Raw genomic sequence first — 19,354 nt, forward strand, 5'->3', positions numbered from 1 at the left:
CTGGGAATAGTGTTCTAACTATTCAAATTTTTTTTGTATTTTATTTTTACAAGTTTTTCTGGTGGATGGAAGAAAGCTGGAGATGTAGCTCTTCTTTCCCTTCATTTTCCACTGTTTACTGTCATTCGGGGAGGGGGGGGGGAAAACTCGTACCTTAGACATTTATATTGCTTGCAAATATTCAGCATTCTGCAAATGTGTATGAAGAGTCCTGTGGCCCTATAAAACTTACCTAAAATTTGAGGACCTGTGCTTTCACAAACTTTTAAAAATAACGTAGGTTGTCATGCAGATTTTAAAATATTACCTTTTAATAATTTTTAGTACCTTAGTGCATTTTTAATGCAACTCAAAAAAAAAAAAAATCAGAAGCCACCAGAAAACCAGATCAGACTGAAGCCATCAGAAATCTAACCATCAAAAAAATCGGACTATAAGAAATTTGTGGAGTTAGAAATATGACTCACAGAGTGTATATAATACAAATAAAGAAAAAATGGCAGTGGAAAGTAACTATTTGTTATGCTGTTTCAGTCTCCAGTGAGTCTTCATTGATGTACTACTAATTCTGTCTTTCAGTACCATCCTCAGGTTTGGGGTGGAGGGGTTGGGGGCTGTGGTCTTTGGTGTTTTGACGGTGGTCAGGTACCCACAGTATGCTCTGTAGCTTCCCTTCCTGATAGTTTACCTAGGCTTGTTGTTTTACATGTGGATCTCTAGAGGATACAGTGCCAGGAGCTGGAGGAGTGAATGAGGTCTCTTTGGTTCTTTTGTGCTTCATCACTGTGATGAAAATGACTTTTATAATATAGTTCTGTTTTGAGCCTGTTCTTTTGTTAGATTTTTACTTTCCTTCTTACCCAAGAAGTAAGAAAAAGGTTTTAATGTTTTTTCAGTCAAGGATTGGAGGTACAGGTTAAAACTTTGTGACAGGTAGAAAAAAAAGTTCATTGCTGACACAGGCAGAATGAGCTGTAGTTTTATTTGGCTGGAGTCCTGAGAAGAGGATTCCTTTTTCAAAAAAGGGTTTTGTTTTACTTCTCAGAAGCCATGTTTCATTGTAGGATGGTGCTGATAGGAGCAGGAAGAACTGGAGGCAAGTTCTGGAGAAGGGAATGGGGGTACTAGAGTCATTTTGCATTGGGGGCAGTGGTTTATGAATCACAAAGCAGAACTCACTAACAGGGCAGCAATGTACAGAGACCAAAGGGACTGTTGTTCTGCTCTGATGTCATCAAACATCTTGTTTTTCCAAAGGTGTTCTTACTAGTTTAGGATGAAAAAGCTTGAACTGGGGACAAATGAAACTTCGTAATAATCACGACATTCTGCACATACCTGTTTTTTCAAAGGTTCCTTATAAGCAGTTGTATCTAATTGTTCCAGGTGAAGTGTCAAGGAGAAAGCGTTCCAAATCTGAGGACATGGACAGTGTTCATTCTAAACGTCGTCGGTACATGGGAGAAGATTATGAAGCAGAACTCCAAGTGAAAATTACAGCCAGAAGGGATGTTGACCAAAAATTACAAAAGGTAGAATGGAGGTGTAGAGCGAAGATGGCAGACAGTCACCTGTCACTTGTCTTACCATCTTTAATTAGCTATCCTTTCCCACACACTTCTTGCCCCAAAAACGTTTTCTCTTTTTTGTGGTTGAAAATTGGATGTAATTCAAATAACAAAGGTGGCTTAATTCATACGAAGTCCTATGTAGCCCTACTTTTAAGAAGAGACCAAATATCATTTGAACACTATGCTGCAAGAGTTATATTTGAAATGTCTTAAATATTTAAACTCTTAAGTCTCATGTGATTATAGATGGAGATTCTTAGCAAAGGAGGTATTTCAGTGTGGTAAATGTTTATATGTGATGCGCTTTATTGTGTGCCTAGCTTTAAAGAAAGTCTGTCTCCAAACGAGTGCAATCAACATAGCATTTTGCACAGTCTTATAGAGCTGTTAATTGTCTGATTGCACCATTGGCATGTAAAGAAACCTGTGGTCTTGAAGAAAAAAAATTGTCCCCTTCTGTTAGTTAGTTAGCTAGTGTGTGTTGTAACTTCGTTAATGTAGGACACAGAAAACTGAAGCATGTTTGTTGCTTGTTTATTTTTGTTTCCTAAGGAAAATTTTTTCACTGCAATAGGTGTAGGAGGGAGAAAAAAATTAAATAATAAGCGTAACAAGTAAACTTTGCGGAAATCAGTCTCTTCTTTTTCCGTTTTTTGCTTCCGCAAGAAAAGCAACACAGGGCATTTCTGCTAGGCGAAAATGCATCTTAGAAATAAAGTTTTGTTGAATGTCTGTAGTTTCTGTTCTTTGAATGCCAGTGTCCCTCTCAAGAACAGAAAAGTAAGAGGAAAAATTAATTTGTGTAAACACAGCACTTCATGAAAATATCTTCCGTTGTTAAGGTTCTTTTTATATGTAATAAGGTTTTATACACTTACCATACTGCAGTGAAATTAATTTCTTGAATTAATGGCAAAGAGGGACTATTTGTATTTGCCAGAATAGATGCAGAAACTTTTCGTAGCTGTGCAACCACATGCTTATTGGTGACTATAGATTTATTTGATTGGCAGGCCACAACCGTTGTCACTGTTCTGTTTGTAGCAGGATACTTGTTAAGAGTTGAGAATATTTTTATAGATGGTCTCCCAAATTCTGGGATTGCATTTTCTTTTTTTATAATAATTTTGCAGGTTATCCAGAGACTGTTAGAAGAAAAACTTACTGCTTTACAGTGTGCTGTATTTGACAAGACACTGGCAGACCTGAAAGCCCGAGTAGAGAAAGTAGAATGTAACAAGAGGCATAAAACTGTGCTTACTGAACTACAGGTGGGTGTTTGTGTGTTGAACTGCATACTAGAGACAAATTTAAAAATAAGTTCCTCAACACATAGTACTAAGTCTCTTCTAGTTGTCAGTAGGGAAGCCATTTTGACTCCACAAAGGGAAAGGGGGGAAGCAGCAAATACTAATGTTGCTTTTGAGTTGTAAAATTCTACTTCCCTACTCAGAAACAAGAAAGCAACCAATTAGTCGTCAAAAAACCCCAAAGCAAAATTCCTTCTGGCAAACTGATTCATTAGCTGTTAGTAAACCACTTTTCCACTCTTCGATTTAGACATTCTTCAAATAAATGTTAAGTATGGAAATATCTAATGCTTCTATGAAGCCAGAAGTTTACTTAAAAACAGAAAAGTGCAGAAAGGAGAGGATAATAGCACTGGACTTTGTAGAATGTTCAAACAAAGAAACATCACGTGATCCTTATCCATGTTATTTCCCCAGAAACTGAATACTTATGTTCTAGCAAGGAAACAAATAGCTAGTGTTGAATGCAGTATGCTTTCTTGCATTCATTATAGAAATTGTGTACATAGTGATGAGATGAGGAACATCACAAAAATCAAAGAATTTTGAAGTGACAAGACAATTAAAAGCTTATGTCATAACAAATTTAAACAAAAGGCCATTTTACTTTTAACATAGAAGAAAGTATGGAGTTTGCTAGACCAGTTTGTACTACATAACTCTTCCCCCATGCTGCCCCAGACATTTCATGTTGACTTTTTGTTAAGTGCTAAGATGCTTTCAGTACACTTGTTTTTCAGTGTTTTTAGCCATCAACTACAGTGTCAAATCAATAACATCGTATAAGGCTGTGAATGTGTTGATGTTAATAGATCTGCAATCTAAGCTTACATGGTTTTATTATGCAAGGTGCTCCAAAAGACTTCTACATTGTAAAAGATAACAGAAATTGAAATATAAACGTAATTAATGGCAGACTATAATTGTAGCCCGTCATGTTGCTTTGTAAAAATGTGAAAGAGATGAGGTTTCTGAATGGACCAGCTCCTTTTAGGTAAGAAGGTCTGAGATCATGGTATATGAAACTCGCAATTGTCGTGGTTTAACCCCAGCTGGCAAGTAAGCACCACACAGCCGCTTGCTTACTTCCCCCCCTCCCCGCGTTGGGATGGGGGAGAGAATTGGAAAAGTGAGAAAACTCGTGGGTTTGAGATAAAGACAGTTTAATAGGTAAAGCAAAAGCCCCGCATACAAGCAAAGCAAAACAAGGAATTCATTCACTACTTCACATCGGCAGGCAGGTGTTAGCCGTCTCCAGAAAAGCAGGGCTCCATCACGTATAACAGTTACTTGGGAAGACGCCATAACTCCGAACGTCCCCCTTCTTCCTTCTTCCCCCAGCTTTATATTGTTGACCATGACGTCATATGGCATGGAATATCCCTTTGGTCAGTTGGGGTCAGCTGTCCCAGCTGTGTCCCCTCCCAACTTCTTGTGCACCCCCAGCCTACTCGCTGGTGGGGTGGGGTGAGGAGCAGCAAAGGCCTTGACTCTGTGTAAGCGCTGCTCAGCAGTAACGAAAACATCCCTGTGTCATCAACACCGTTTTCAGCACAAATCCAAAACATAGCCCCATACTAGCTATGAAGAAAATTAACTTTATCCCAGCCAAAACCAGCACACTAATTTTTTAAAAACTTCCATTCTTCTAGTGCTAATCTAGTGTTTTCAGGAGCTCGTAAAAAGAATTTTAACTCTTTTTTTCTGTGAAGAAAAAAAAAAAAAAGAAAAGAAAAGGTACCTGCTTAGAATGAGTGGCACAGCTGCTGTCTCCAGAATAAGTCAGCCATCAGAACTGCAACCTAGACAGGGTAAATTAGGATCTTGCAATGCTGAGGTAATTACAGAAGGAATGGTCACCAAATAGTATATTGAGGGAAGCACAAGAAGTAAAAGATGAGGTGTAAAATGGTGCTTAAGAAGATAATGAATCTGACACCTGAACATCAAATAGAGTAGAACAAAGCTGACAGTAAGGTGTGAGTGATATATAGTGTATCAGTGAAAGAGAGAAATAGGGTAAATGGGCGAAGAGTAGATAACACAAAAGGCAAAAAGGGGTGCATTTTTCAATATGGTTGGTACATAAGGCATTAAAACAGTCAAATGCTTTCAGTTGCTTTCATTCATGCAGAATACTGTGTAAACTTCTGCAAGATGGATTCTGTTTATGCAGAATAGGAAGGAAAATAATTCAAGTTGTCTCTAAGATATCTTGATTGTGATACACGTGTATGTCTTTCTGCTGCTTTGAAGTAATATAGTTGTACTGTATTTCAAGGAAGAATAATTTCCCCTGATATGAAAATAGCCTTGATGTCTTAATTATATATCTTTTAATTTGTGTAATTTCTTTGATGGTTCTTGGGGAGGATATTTATGGTTTTGTTTGTTTGTTTTTTTTCATCTTCTTCCCATTTAGGCTAAAATTGCTAGATTGACAAAGCGGTTTGGAGCAGCCAGGGAGGACTTGAAGAAAAGACAGGAAGTAAGAACTAGATTTGTTATATTTGTTTTTCTGAGTTAGCCTAAACTTTGTGTTGAAAAATAAAGAAATTTTACATGCAGAAAGATGTGACCTGGTTGTTCAGTGGTGTTCACAAAGTAGGTTTGTCGTGTTTGGTTAAAGGCAGTGATATGAAAGAATAGTCTTTTAACATCTGTTATGTAATTCTGATTTGTACAGAAGGTTCTTTAGCCATTTTTAGCGTGAAAGCACCTTAAACTGTATGTAAGTAAATCTAATCTGCTTCAATATGAAGAGTACAGAGTAAATAAGAGTGAATCCCAGTACCTTGATTTTTGCGGGGGGAGGGTGGAGGAATGGATACAGACAATAGTATTTCTCTGTGTCTAGAATGAATTTTTTGGATTAATTACTGTGAAGAAATGGAAGCTAAAAGTCCATTAACGGTCAAGAAGAAATTTTGATTCTCATGCTATAAAAACCTGAAGGCAAGAGACTTACAAAAAAGGAAGATGTAGGGGAGGGAGGCAGGTAGGACCAAGGAGGTTTTGGGAGGTTGTAAAACATGTCAAGTTCTCCTGCAGTGTTGGCTCCAGAAAATGTAGATCTCGCACAGAAATTAATGAATATGAAATACAGTGAAAGCATAAGCTTGCAAGCTGACTCATGGTTGTTTTGTTATGGCTTCTCTCTCTCGGTAGAATTCACCAAATGCACCTCTGTCTCCGGGGAAGGCAACAAGTGACACTGCAAACACAAACAATGCGACATATCGGTAAGCAAACCACATCACTGTGACCATGTTAAAATTTACAATAGGACACTTGAGATACCTAATGTAATGGATAATCCCTGTATTTTCTTGTTTTAATTAAAGTGCTCTTCCTTTTCCTTCATTGCTCTTCAATTGTAAAATTCAATTTTCTTTCACAGAAGTCATAAATAGACAGTATTGAATCCATTCTGAGGTAAACTGACATGAGTGTTGTTTCAGCAGTTAAAAAAAAAATGGATAAAAACGGAAGTTTAATTTCAAGGAAAGGAAAAGTCTCATGGTGAAAGGCAAATGTGGTGCAAGCACTTGAAAATTTACAAATAATTCTGCATTTTTTTTTTAGTAGGGGGATATCCAAAGTTAATTTGCATGGGGCACAGAAGATAAATGGGTTTAGAAAATCTCAATGAAAAGAATAGCTGTAAAATAAGGGTTTTTTTCACGGTTGCACTGTTCGTCATTAAACCTGGTGTGACTCATTGAGAAATGCTAACTGAAACTTCATTCCATAGAAATGCTGGCACAGTGAGGCAGATGCTGGAGTCAAAAAGAAATGTAGGAGAGAGCACACCAGCAACTTTTCAAGCCCCTGTGAATGCAGGTAAGAAACTGCCTATGGACTATAAATAGACTTCTTGAAAGTTTTATTGCTTTCCATTAAATGAGTAACTAACTGAACAGAGCAAAAATGGGGTTTATGACTTTTTTTTCTGACACCAAAAATCATTATTCTTAGCTCCCTACCACATTCCCAGTTTATATTTGTGTAGTGTGCTTACCAGGTAAGGGGAAGAAATGTGTTGATTTGGCCAACCAGAACATGTGGGTAAATTAGATGCTTCAGCAGACTGCTTGCTGGGTATGGCAGCAAAACTTGCAGTCTCTCAGCTGCCAAGAAATGAAACATATGCTCACGGCCCATATCATGCTGATATCTTCCCCTCTAACTAATGGCTACAGAAGTTGAGTGGGGAACTAAAGGAAGTCATGAGCCCCATTTCTTAAGGAAATCAAGTTGAAAAATGGAATTGCTAGATTAGAATTTTATAGGGAATGTAGACTCAAAACCACCATTAATTACATTCATTGTAGTCACACCATCCTTGGTTTTAAAAATAGTTTACCTAATACTGAATGCTGAATCTTTTCCATAGAATCATCTCATAGTAGGCATATGCTGGCTTTCTGTAGTATATTATGCTCCTGATCTTTAGATTTAATCCTGAAATTTTGTTTCATAAAAGCAAGCATCTTCTCTGGCACATTAATCCTTGGTTTCAATAGAACCTTCTGGATATAAGGTTCTACCTATACAAAGCAAGATAGTCATAACTGACTGAGTTTTTTTTTTCTTGTGTTTTCTAAAGGACCAGTTGTTCTAACATTTCTGTAACAAGTGTTTAAAATGCTATATTTCATGTGTTTTCAACAGTTAAACCTTGGAGCTTTCATAGTTCTTTGTGTATCTTAATTTTTTGCCATTTGTATATAGTTCTTTCAAACAGAAATACAGTACTGACCGTATCTTTAACTAGGCCATCGAATATCAGTGTGTACAACAGAAAAAGAGTATCTATAGCCTTTATTTGCAAAAAGTTAATCAGATACCACATTTTTCATAGAATCATAGAACGGTTTGAGTTGGAAGGGACCTTTAAAGATCACCTAGTCCAAACCCCCTGCCACGGGTCAGGACATCTTTCACTAGATCAGGTTGCTCAAAGCCCTGTCCAGCCTGAGTTTGAACACTTACAATGATAGGGCATTCATAACTTCTCCGGACAACCGGTTCCAGTGTCTCACCACCCTCATCGTAAATCATTTCCGTTTGTTGTGTTGGAGTGAAACTTCCCACTTAGTTCAAATACTTTTTTTTTTTTTTGATGTAGTGCCAGCTTCCAGTCTTGCTGCTCCTCCGACAGTTGTCAGTGGACATCCTAAGCCTCAGACTCCAGTGACCTCCACCAGCTCTTTGACAACAACAGTTCTTCCCACATCTAACACAGCTACGGTTGTAGGCACTAACCAAGTGCCCAGTGGCAGCACTCAGTCAGTGTCTGTCTCATTGCAGTCTTTGCCTGTAATCTTGCATGTACCTGTTGCAGTATCATCCCAACCTCAGCTCCTGCAAGGCCACACAGGGACTTTGGTCACTAACCAACAGTCAGGCAACGTTGAATTTATATCCGTACAAAGCTCATCTACAGTTGGTAGTCTTACCAAAACTACAGTGTCCTTGGCATCAACTAACCCGACTAAACCAAATAACAGCCCATCTGTGCCCAGTCCTGGTATTCAAAGGAACTCTCCAGCCAGTGCTGGGTCAATAGGCACAACGTTGGCAGTACAGGCTGTTTCTACTGCACATCCAGTTGCCCAGGCCACAAGGACTTCTTTGCCCACAGTGGGTACTTCAGGACTTTATAATGCTACCAGCAGTCGAGCCCCTCTGCAGATGAAGATTCCCCTCTCTGCATTTAGTAGTACAGCTCCTATTGAACCACCCACCGTTACAGCACCCAGAGTTGGTAAGTTATGCTTGAATGTTGAGACTGGGAAAGGAAAACAGTTGTCAAAGGGAAACACAAAACTCCACTCCTGTGGAAATTTTTTTGTTAGTGTATTTTACTGAGATGTTTCTTCTGGGTTGCCTTTCTGTTGAAATTGCCAAGATCAAAATCATCTCTGTCATAGATGTGTTTCAGCCATTGCTGAAAATCATCTCTACTTAGAAGGAGCCAGCAGTGTGGCTCTGTAAGCTTTGTTTTATTTAGCACTTGAATTATTTCATTCCTAGCATGAAATCAGAAACCCCTGTTCTACCATTAACAACTTGGTGTTTATTTTTAATACAGCCTCTCAAAATAATCTGGCTGCCTTTCTAAGCCAGACATACTGAAAGATGTACTGAAAGGAAAGTATAATCATCAACTTTTTCAGTGTTGTGAAAATTAAAGAAAATGGGGGGAAAAAATGCAACTGAATGCTAACCTAGTTCCAAAGAAGTACATTTATTGTATTTAAAATAAAATCTGTGAACACAATGAATGTTCAAATATGGTATCTAGATTAACTATTTTAAAATACTTTCTCTCCATCTTTGGCCATGCCATGATGATTCTCTGCACTTCTGATTTACATACCTTGAAAATTTTTTTCTAAGAGATCCTCAAGATTTCTAAGTGAGTTGGAATTATAGCAAGTTTTTCATTGGCACAATATAATGTTAAAATGAACTCAAGCAGAGCTTGACATCAGAACTAGTTTTATTTCATTTTCCCATCTCTACGTTACCTATCTTAAAATACATCTTCCATAGAGTTGGACAGTTATATGGTTTGTATGATATATGGATGTATGATTTTTAGCTCTAAAGCTAATATAATGATTTAATACAACATAAAAAGGGTTGTGACAGATCAGGCACAGTGACCAAAGGAAGGGCCTATGTGTCCAAAAATGTGTCTCGTTTTCTGCAGTTCACATCGCCTTAGCGTATACCCTAGCAGTTTTCTCACCAGAACTGAAACACTGCTTTGGGCCAGCACTGTTGCTGATAAGCTCTGGTTAAAATGAAAAGGAATGAGAAGGGAGAATTTGGATTTAAATGTTTACATCAAATATTCAAGCAACTTCTGCTTAGTTGCTAGTGTGGACATATGTTTGGCTGAGCTAATAAAGATACTCAGTCTCCCTGCACAAATCATCTCAGTTATGTATTTTGCAGTTTGTTTAACCATCTGTTGCCTAGTCAATTTTTTTGTACAAAAATGTTGAATAATTGTAACTTTTTTCAGTTTAATATCTTGTCCATTTACATACAGAGGGAGGAGAGATTGGAGTTATGCTTTGTCCTCAGATAGGCAAGGGAATTGTTCATAAAATATTTTGAATACACTGTCACTTTCAAGGAAGGAAACATGTACTGCTTCTAGGCTGGAAAGTGCCATTTTGCTTTTCTGTATCTTCTGTTCCCTCTGAAAAATGGTAGTAATTAAGCTTGAATACTTAAAATTGAAAATTAGGGCTGAAAAATGTTAAATGTGCCACATACTGAATGTTTAGTATCAAACAATTTTGAATATTGTCTCCAAATTTGTATAGTGGATAGCAGTATTTAGTACTATTAGATACTGCAAATGAACAATTTCTTGACCCCTCAGAAAACCAGACAAGCAGGCCACCAACAGATACTTCGGCAAACAAGCGAACTGCTGAGGGAACAACACAGGTAGGTTGTTGATTATGTTTCTATATAAAATTCTAAAGTTACAATCCACAGGAGAAAAGTTCTTTACCCTTATTGCTCATAATGAAACAATTTTAGTTTCTTTTTTGTGCCATCCTTTCTAGTTTCTGTCCATTTGTATTTTTCTTCTTCTTCTGATCCAGAGTATTACTTGGAGCATGAGCTTCTGATAACCTTTTCAGAAGTTTTCTGATGGGGTTTGTGTAAGTAGATGAGTTAGTAATTCAGGAGCACACTAAAAATGTGTCTGATACAACAGAGCTACCGTACAAAAGAAAACTCTGCCCAGTTTTTGTCTGAAGGGCTTGAACTTAAAGCTACAAATATTTTGTAAATTATTGCGGCTCTCTCATTTCCACACTAATCCAGAAGTTAATAAGAATTGGCGTTCTAATATTTCATTGCCATATGTCATAGGAAAAAAAAAAGGAAAAGAAACTTTCTTCAGGAATAACTACTTCATGGTAAAGGAGAACTTGCCGTACTTCTGGATTCCTCATCTAAGATTTGTTGAACTTGCTTTGAAATTTAAAGGTTGATACTAAGCTATTTAAAATTATTCGTAATTAATTTATTTCTGCATACAGATATTTCACAAAGCAACTCATACTTACATTGCTGTTAACTGGAAGTTATTTTATTAAGGGGAATAAAATTAATTTCTTCTAGGCAAAATTTCCACATTTAATACTGTTTCAAGGTACAGTTAAATCTGAATTGTATTTCAAAGCAAGAAGAAAACATACTGGACAAGATTGTGTTTTTCACCTGTTGCAGAAATAGTCTGGCAAAGATAACCAATATTATAGAGTATAAACTCTGCCTCACTCTACCTTTTTATTAAGGCATTTCATATTGAATGGTTGTTTGGAACTTCATTTTTCAAAGACACCTGTGGATTATAGCTACTAAAATGTCAGTACTTGATATGTAGGAAATTCAGTTCCAGAATGGATGACAGATGTACGGCTTTAAGATTTAATTTTCAATATAGGATGCATATTTTGGAATTTTTCTTCTTCGGTAGAGCCTGAAACCCGGAAAAGATTTTGGAAAAACAGATTGTGTGTGATAGTGGTATTTAGCAATGGAAGGTGAGCAAGGAGGGAAATAAAAGACACATGATGGTTTCCGGTTTTCAGTCTTCTGTTATAGTGTATGTTTCTAGGCTTGCTTTCAGTCAAATCAGTTAAAGCATGTGTAATGCCATGGTTAATAAAGAAGGACCTGATGCATTTTAATTGGCTAGCAAGGTATGGAATTGACATGCCATATCATTTGAAAAATCCAGTTAATGCCACCTGCTTTTTGTTACGTAAAATCCAAAATATTATGTATTACTCCACACTTCACAGCTCTCAGAACAAAAAGTAGTTCGTTGTGTGCCGTATACCTGTGGCATATTTGATGGTACAACTTTGATCAATTGTTTCGAAAAGCAGTTGAAACAGGAAGAGACTTCATCAGAAAATAAAGAAGCGGTAGAAGCAGCACAGACGAATTTTAACTTCCCCGAGGATGTCCTCTTTGGCTTGGAGGAAGAGGAAGAGGATGCTAAGAGCATCAAAAACACCCACAAGCAGACTGGCTGGGCAGCTAACCTATTAAAACAATGGCTGGCCAAAAATGGCAAGGATCCTAGCTTTGAATTGGTCCCAGTAAGTGAACTCAATGATATCTTAAGAGAGTTTTATTACACGATAAGGAATCATGATGGGAATACCTACAGTGTGGCAAGCTACAAGTCAATGCGTGCTGGCTTAAACCGGCATCTCAAAATGCCACCTTATAATCGTCAGATTTGCTTAATGAAGGACAAAGAGTTTGCTGGTGCAAACATGGTATTTGTGAGCGTGCTGAAGATGCTGCGCATGCAGGGAAAGGATGAGACTCATCACCATCCTCCTATAGCTGCTGAGGACTTGCGTAAGATTAAACAATCTGGTGTGCTGGGATTGCACAGTCCACTGGCACTCGTCAACAAGGTGTGGTTTGATTTGCAGTTGCATTTTGCCAAACGAGGGAGGGAAATTTTAAGAGATCTGGCTCCAGATGCTTTTGTTGTTGAGAAGGACAAGAACGGGCGTCGATATGCTATGTTTAGGTATCCTGGCAAAGGAAAAAATGGAGAAGATCCTCATAAAATGGGTAAAATGTATGATATGCCAGGGGACCCAAACTGTCCTGTTTTTTCCTTGGAGCTTTATTTGTCTAAGTTGCCTCCGGAGCCCCCTGCCTTTTACCTGCATCCTTTGAAGCTAACATCAGAGCAAATGCAAGAACAGCCTGTCTGGTACAAAAGAGAACCGATGGGTGTGAACTACTTAGGTACCATGATGCCCAGGATAAGTGTGGCAGCCAGGCTCTCTCAACGATACACCAATCATTCTCTCCGAACTACCACCATCCAGCTACTGTGTGAAGCAGGACTGGGGCCTAGAGAAATAATGGCAGTGACAGGCCATCGCTCCGAGTCTGCTATTAGACACTACTGGGGAGCTGCGGAAGTTCGCTACAGGGCTTGGTCAGATATAATGGAGAATAACGCCCCCAATTACCTATATAGCAAGATCCCAAACGAAGTGATAAAAGAATCACTATCTGGTGCCTCCACCTCTTCTATAAACCATGTTGTTCTAGAACAAAGCAAAATTTTATTCCCTAAGAAATCTGTGGTGCCACCTGGCACTAATTCTGTGACTTTAGTCCCTGAGGGACACCCAGCTCTGAATTCCAAAAGCCCCATCCTGTTGAATCACAGTTCTTCCAAGGTGTTTCTCCCCAAGAACATGGCCAGTGGGAACCTAACTGTCAGTCCCCTTCAAGGCTGTTGTAACGAACCTGTCTTTATAAAGCGTGTGATAAAACAAGAACCAATGACTTGATGCTTCCGTAATGGAATTGATTTCAAATGAATTGCTAAAATGGAAAAATTATCAGATTTGTTTTTTCACTTGATCTACTAAGGAAATTTCTTACGGTCTAGTTCAGCAAGAAGTATCCTGTTCGCACTCCTGAAGTGAGCTATGGAACAGAAACTTAAACAGAGCAGGGCTTGGAGTTTGTATGACTTTCTGTGGCAGCTGGGACTCTTTAAGTGGCTGAGGAGAGCTATTTTTAAAAAAATGAAAGGGAGATCCTGATTTCCACTTAGCTGAAGAGCTATGCTTTCTTCACTAAGTGCACAGCTTTTATATTTTGTGAAGAGTGTATTTATTATACCATTTTGTGCCTGCTGGCACTAATGTAGCATCTTACAAATCAAATACTTGATTACTGAAGAGCACGGAGAAATTAGAAGCTGAATTAAATAGACACAGATACACTACAAATATATACATATGCATGAAAACACCTGGAATTGCTTGACCACTGTCACCTCTCTGTTCAAATTGTTATTGGACCTACCAGAGGATTGTGCCTTTTTTTTTTAAACATTATTCTAAATTGATTTTCTCTGTGAGCTACAGATGTGTATTGCAGGTCTTTCCTTCTCCTATTTAATATTTCTGGCTAAGATTTCAGTCATTCTATTCTCCAAATAATTCTCTGTATTATTTGATACAAATGGTATTAAAATTGGGATCTCTTCAGTTGTGCATGAAATGGGGAAACCGTTCTCAAAAGAGTCGAGAACAGGTTTGTTGCTTAAATGGCAAGTAATTAGAGTTGAAGAGTTGTCTCTGTACGTGCTTATCTTGTGAGAGGTTTTTTTGTATCTCCTCTCACCTACCCTTTCCCATTACATTTCACATTGTCCTTGCAGTATATTCAGTATAGTCTTTGTCAGTATAGTATAATTCACAAGAAGCACATCCTGTTCTTCCCCACCAAACCCTATCCAAATACTATTTTTTGTTTTAATTTCTTTAGATTAGTTCACTATAGTAAACTGATCCTATCATTACATTTTCCATAGGAGATTTTTACAGGTTAGAAATTCTCAGGATAGTGGATGTGAATTTTGTCAGAGAAATGAAATTGTAGTTTAAAAGGCTCTTTAATGAAGAAAAATTACAAATTAGGGGGACTAGTCATAGTTCATTTATAATGAATCACACTTGAGAATCTAACTCATGTTTTGTCTCTGCTATTCTATGCCATGATTTTTGTCAGAGATTCTGAGAAATCAAGAGATCTTCCTGTAAATAAAAATGGAAAACTGGTCATCAAACCACAAATTACGGTAGGACCACTTTGGAAAAAGAAACAGTGTACCATTTAAAAGTGTGTTCCATTACGTTAACTGAATGAAATGAGAATGGCTTTGTCTTTTTGAAATGCAGGTGTGTACGTGTGTACACACATGTGCCCACACACATACGGTTTATCATGCTAAGGACTTCACTGGAAGTGTTTATGCTGCTCAGCAGTGGACAAAATAGAGAAAAATCCCAGCTGAAATAACAAATTGACCATGATAAACTCTTCTGTGGAGAACTTCCTTGCTGTGGAAGGCTTTCAAATATTGAATGAGATTTATCACGTTGTTATAGTCTGAACAGAGGACTTTATGCCTGAACTTTGGCGTTTTTATCTTGGCTGGTAATGTTTACCTTTGTGGCCTTGGGTAGGTTATTCATACTTACTGCATCAATATTCCAAAGTGTAAGAACAGCACAGTGTGTTCCATTTTCTGATGGATCATGTTAAAGATTAAAAGGTTTTGAAAGTGCTATACTCATCTTGCGTATTGTGTTTACAGTCACTTTTATTTGCTGTTGTTATAATGACTGAGCTAGTTTATCAGATATAATTGTTAATATAAAAATTACTTCTGCACAATCTTACACTTCCTTAGTTGCAGCATTAATTTACGACATCAATGACTAGAGGAAGGAAATCATGGATCCAGGATTATCATTTTGTCAAGCCTAGAGTAAGTCAAATGGAAATGGTAAAGAAAGTAATCCTTTCTAATGGTTAGAAAGAAGAAAAATTGAAAAAACAAAGGGCAAACAGTTCTCAAAATATAGAACTGCGCAGTAACTTATTCTAGGACATTTTAGAGTAACATAGATTTCCAAATTTTAGGGATTCATAGAATTCATAATTCAGACAGACTGGCAAATTTAATTTCTTGTTTGAAAAGATTTACTCTAAACTTTCACCAAGATGGGTATGTATTATTTTTTCCCCCAAAAAAATATTCCTGTCTTTGTCTCAGGTAGTTGCTTGTTCCAGCATACTAGCGTTGAATATTTATCCTGCAGAAATGAGAAGTATGTTGCCAGGAGATGATTCTTTTTTGTTCCCTCTTGCTGCATACTGTGGTCATACTGACCACATGCCCTGCTCTGATCCTAACTGCATTTAGGTAACTTACTGTAACAGCATATTACCGATTGCTTCATTCCTTAACACAAATCTAGTTGGTGATTTAAATTGAAAAAGGAACTCTTTTGGCCAATCTGGGCATCTCTCTGATTCTTTCTAATTATCATTTGGCTTCTAACTTGACTTCCATTCTGTTGGCTCATAATTGGATATTTTTGGCTTCTCACTTGTTAAATTCTAATTCTATTGGCACCAACTATACAATGTCCTCTTACTACCTTCAGTTTGAACCTGATACTTCAAAGCTACTGACTGCAGTATTACTAGCCTTTTTTTTTTGTATGGGAGAAATTTTTTTTGAAAATGTGAAAAAGCATTCCTGGTTTGGGCTGGAAGTATTATTGCTTCACAAGAGCTGGAGCCGGTGTTCACTAAGCTTTCCGCTAATATTTGAATTAATTCTAATTAATAAAACATATTTCTAACCTTCCAGAACTGAAAAAGTTTTCTCCTGTTCCCCCTCCCACCCAAAGTGTTAAATGAATGTTTCCTACATGTATTTCCTTTCTAGAAAAGCTGAAGTAGGCAAACAGAATGGGTGTTCTGTTGCTTTTGTAAAGTCAACTTTGGCTATGTGTACAGTAATATGGAGAGCAGAGGGTCGTCGTCTTTTTTTTTTCTTTTTTTTTTTTTTTACTGTAAGATAAAATTTCAAGTCAATCCTGTTCATTGCAGTACAGTTTATGCTGTGTGAACATCATGAATTCTATCAAAATGGACATGAATTGGACTCCTCAGTGGCAGTATCAGCAGAGAACCTCAAACAGCAGGATAACTGAGTTTCCCACCCCCCCCCTTTCCATTATATTTCCATTGTTGGTGAAGCATGTTGGTGAACCATTAAGTACAGGTTAAGTACAGCTTGTTTGTCTGAACTTAAATTTAGACTTTGGCTGTAAACTTAATACAAAATTGTTAATCATAATTTAAAATTCACTTTAAAAATCTGAATATAACAAATACACTTTGAAAGAAAATTATCATCTATCACTCTTGAATTTTCTAATTAGATCTTTTCCCAAGATAAAATTATTTCATTTCGGTTGCAAAAAAACAGCACTTAGCCTTAACCAAGTCAATTAAACTAATTTTTTAAATAATGGCTGCCATGTCATTGATTAAATTCCATTCCCCTTGATGCAGATGACTCTGAAAATAGTGGGGAATGACTGGAACCTTATATAATACAACCATATATTTAGTTTTGCATCTAATTTTCATAATGGAGCTTTAGTACTGGTGCTGTGAATCTAGAACGTGTTTTCTGTGCTTTTTCCTGATAAGTTTGGAAATCTCTGCTGTTACTTCAAGGAGTGCCCTAATTACTTTTTATTTTTATGAATATGGCACAATATCTTACAGTATGTTAAATTTTTTTATTCTTTTATTGCTATTTAAGTAATTCATCCCCACTGTAAGGTACTGTGATCTACAGTGTGGGAGATCTAGAAAGTAAATGTTCTTCACTATATGCGCCTTCTCTGTGCCCCCGAAGAGCTCCATTGTGCACAATGTCAAACACCTGAAGGCATTGGAAGGATGCTTTGAAATTGAATGTGTTCTTCGCTTTGTTGTGTTTTTAGTCTGGTACATTTCTTTTTGGTTATCCTGAACTATACAGCTTCTCAATAGTTGCATACTGTTTAGGTCAGTATAGTCAAAGTTTTCAGTAAGCAGCTTGGACATATGATTTTGCTGTATGAATGCTTCTCCTTTTTCAGCCTTCCTCTGCTTCTTGCTCCAAAAGGAATGGCCACAGGGATGTGAGAGGGGGCATGTTACTGTATTGGTGTTAGTCTCTCAACTTCAGCTCTTTCCTGCGTACACAGAAATCTAAGGGTTGTTATTCAGTCCCAGTCATTTTACCAGTGGCAGTTCCAGTGCCTCAGGTCCTAGAATTGCATTTCTGAAGACATAACAAGCACTTTTAACGTATTGGGGTAAATATTATTGTTACAGAGGCAAAGGCATTTTTTTAATTATATAACAAATATTTAGAATGGTTTTTAAGTATTTTGTTATGAATCCCAGTTATAGATACAGGATTTATACATATTATATATAATATATAAATATAGCTATGGTATATTGAGGGAATCTATGAAAGCAGCTTTTATTACGTTGTGACATAAAATAACAGTGAACAAATTTGAATGGGGTTCAATGTGTTAAAAATGGCTGGCATAAGGTCAATCTGTTCAAGAATGATTACGTTATATTTATTAAAACCCCGGGTCAGGTGAATAGTCTTTTCTTCCCTGTTCCCCACTCCAGGTGCACCTTATCCTCTTACAGAGTAAATCTTTTATCAGTCTAAATTTCATCTGTGCATTTCACCTTTTCAGCTAATATTAGTTTTTAAAAGAAAAAAAACCACCAATGTCCTATCCATTTCCCATTGTTTCTGACATGCCTTGATTTGTTTGGTTGAACTACAGTTTAAGCTATTTTGCTGACTATTGGAAATTCATCTGGTAAAATGTTAATAAAGTACATTTATAATTCCTATCCCTTTACTTTGCAATGTGTAACAAACTTTGTGAATGTCTGTTGGGAAACAATGTGAACAAAGTGGATATGTCAGCTTACAATTCATAAGCAGCTATTAATTCTATATTGTTGAAGCATTATTGATGAATATGTTTCCTTGCATTTCATGGTTTTGTCACTGAAAATAAACATGCATAATTATATATGTAAAATGGGATACTTGATTTTTGTCTCTGACCCTGGGGTTATGTTTGTGCTGTTTAAAATGCAACTAGCTCTCATCTGTGAGGTGAAGCCTTTACCTGAGACTAATTAGAAATCTAAATTACAAAGATGTTAGCAGGAGGACCATTTAAAAGTCATAGAAGAATGGATTCACTTGAATTTTGTTCCTTACAACAGCCACCCAATTAAGCTGCATGATGTCCTGTTGGGGATTTTTCAGATTTTTTTTTAAAATTCATTTTTTAAAGTGATTTATCTTTCCCTGAGACCACATCTGTGTTGCCTAAACCACCCCAAGTTACTGTGAACAGCTTTCAATAAGTAAATATACTTGTGTTTTGTAGGCTCCAATTTGTCATTTTGGGCCAAAAAATTGAGGGGAATATTAAAACAATCTAACTGATGATGTCATTACACCAGACATGGATAGTAGCTTGTAAAAGCTGCATTAATCTAATCTGAAAAGTACTATAAACAAAATATATTTACTGATTAATAAGATGATCCTCCACCATCCAGGATGGCCATGCCGTATAATACTGTTGGGAAACTGTCAGTGGGCTTTGGGGAGGGAAACGAAGTAGATGTTTCACCATAAGAGAGTAAGAACCAGTAAAGAGATGTGTGTCTGCGCATGCATGCATGTATGTGTTTGTTGTATACTCTTTTAGCTGTTTGATTAAGGAAAACCAAAATCACATCAGTAGAGAAATATTATAAGCATTGTGTCAAGTGTTCCTTTATGGCTTTTAGTTGGAATTATGATTGCTAGAGCCTAAAAACAGCATTTCTGGCAACTAGTCTCTCAGGTAGCATTCTTAATTTATGATTTTTATTAAGAGGGGTAGCAGAGCCAATGTCTATTCTTCGCACCTGTCCTGTTTTTGGCTGGGGTAGAGTAAATTTTCTTCCTAGTAGCTGGTATAGTGC

The 19,354-nt window shown here is 37.1% G+C and overlaps 1 protein-coding gene across 15 annotated transcripts in view; it reads left to right on the forward strand.

The window, feature by feature from the left end:
- Positions 1-19,354, forward strand: part of ATF7IP (activating transcription factor 7 interacting protein) — a 116,162-nt gene that overhangs the window by 70,171 nt on the left and 26,637 nt on the right. For 6 of the 15 annotated variants that reach the window (XM_075153191.1, XM_075153145.1, XM_075153155.1 and 3 more), the window contains 8 exons: positions 1,387-1,532; positions 2,705-2,842; positions 5,304-5,369; positions 6,050-6,123; positions 6,636-6,724; positions 8,013-8,651; positions 10,287-10,354; positions 11,728-18,411. In XM_075153191.1, the coding sequence (XP_075009292.1) occupies positions 1,387-1,532; positions 2,705-2,842; positions 5,304-5,369; positions 6,050-6,123; positions 6,636-6,724; positions 8,013-8,651; positions 10,287-10,354; positions 11,728-13,257 (2,750 nt within the window). In that variant the 3' untranslated portion in view covers positions 13,258-18,411. Of the gene's footprint in view, positions 1-1,386; positions 1,533-2,704; positions 2,843-5,303; positions 5,370-6,049; positions 6,124-6,635; positions 6,725-8,012; positions 8,652-10,286; positions 10,355-11,727; positions 18,412-19,354 lie in introns of those variants that run through there. The other 9 variants (XR_012674098.1, XR_012674099.1, XM_075153208.1 and 6 more) reach the window with 4 other exon arrangements.

Source organism: Calonectris borealis, chromosome 1 (genome assembly GCF_964195595.1).
Source record: "Calonectris borealis chromosome 1, bCalBor7.hap1.2, whole genome shotgun sequence".
NCBI lineage: Eukaryota > Metazoa > Chordata > Aves > Procellariiformes > Procellariidae > Calonectris > Calonectris borealis.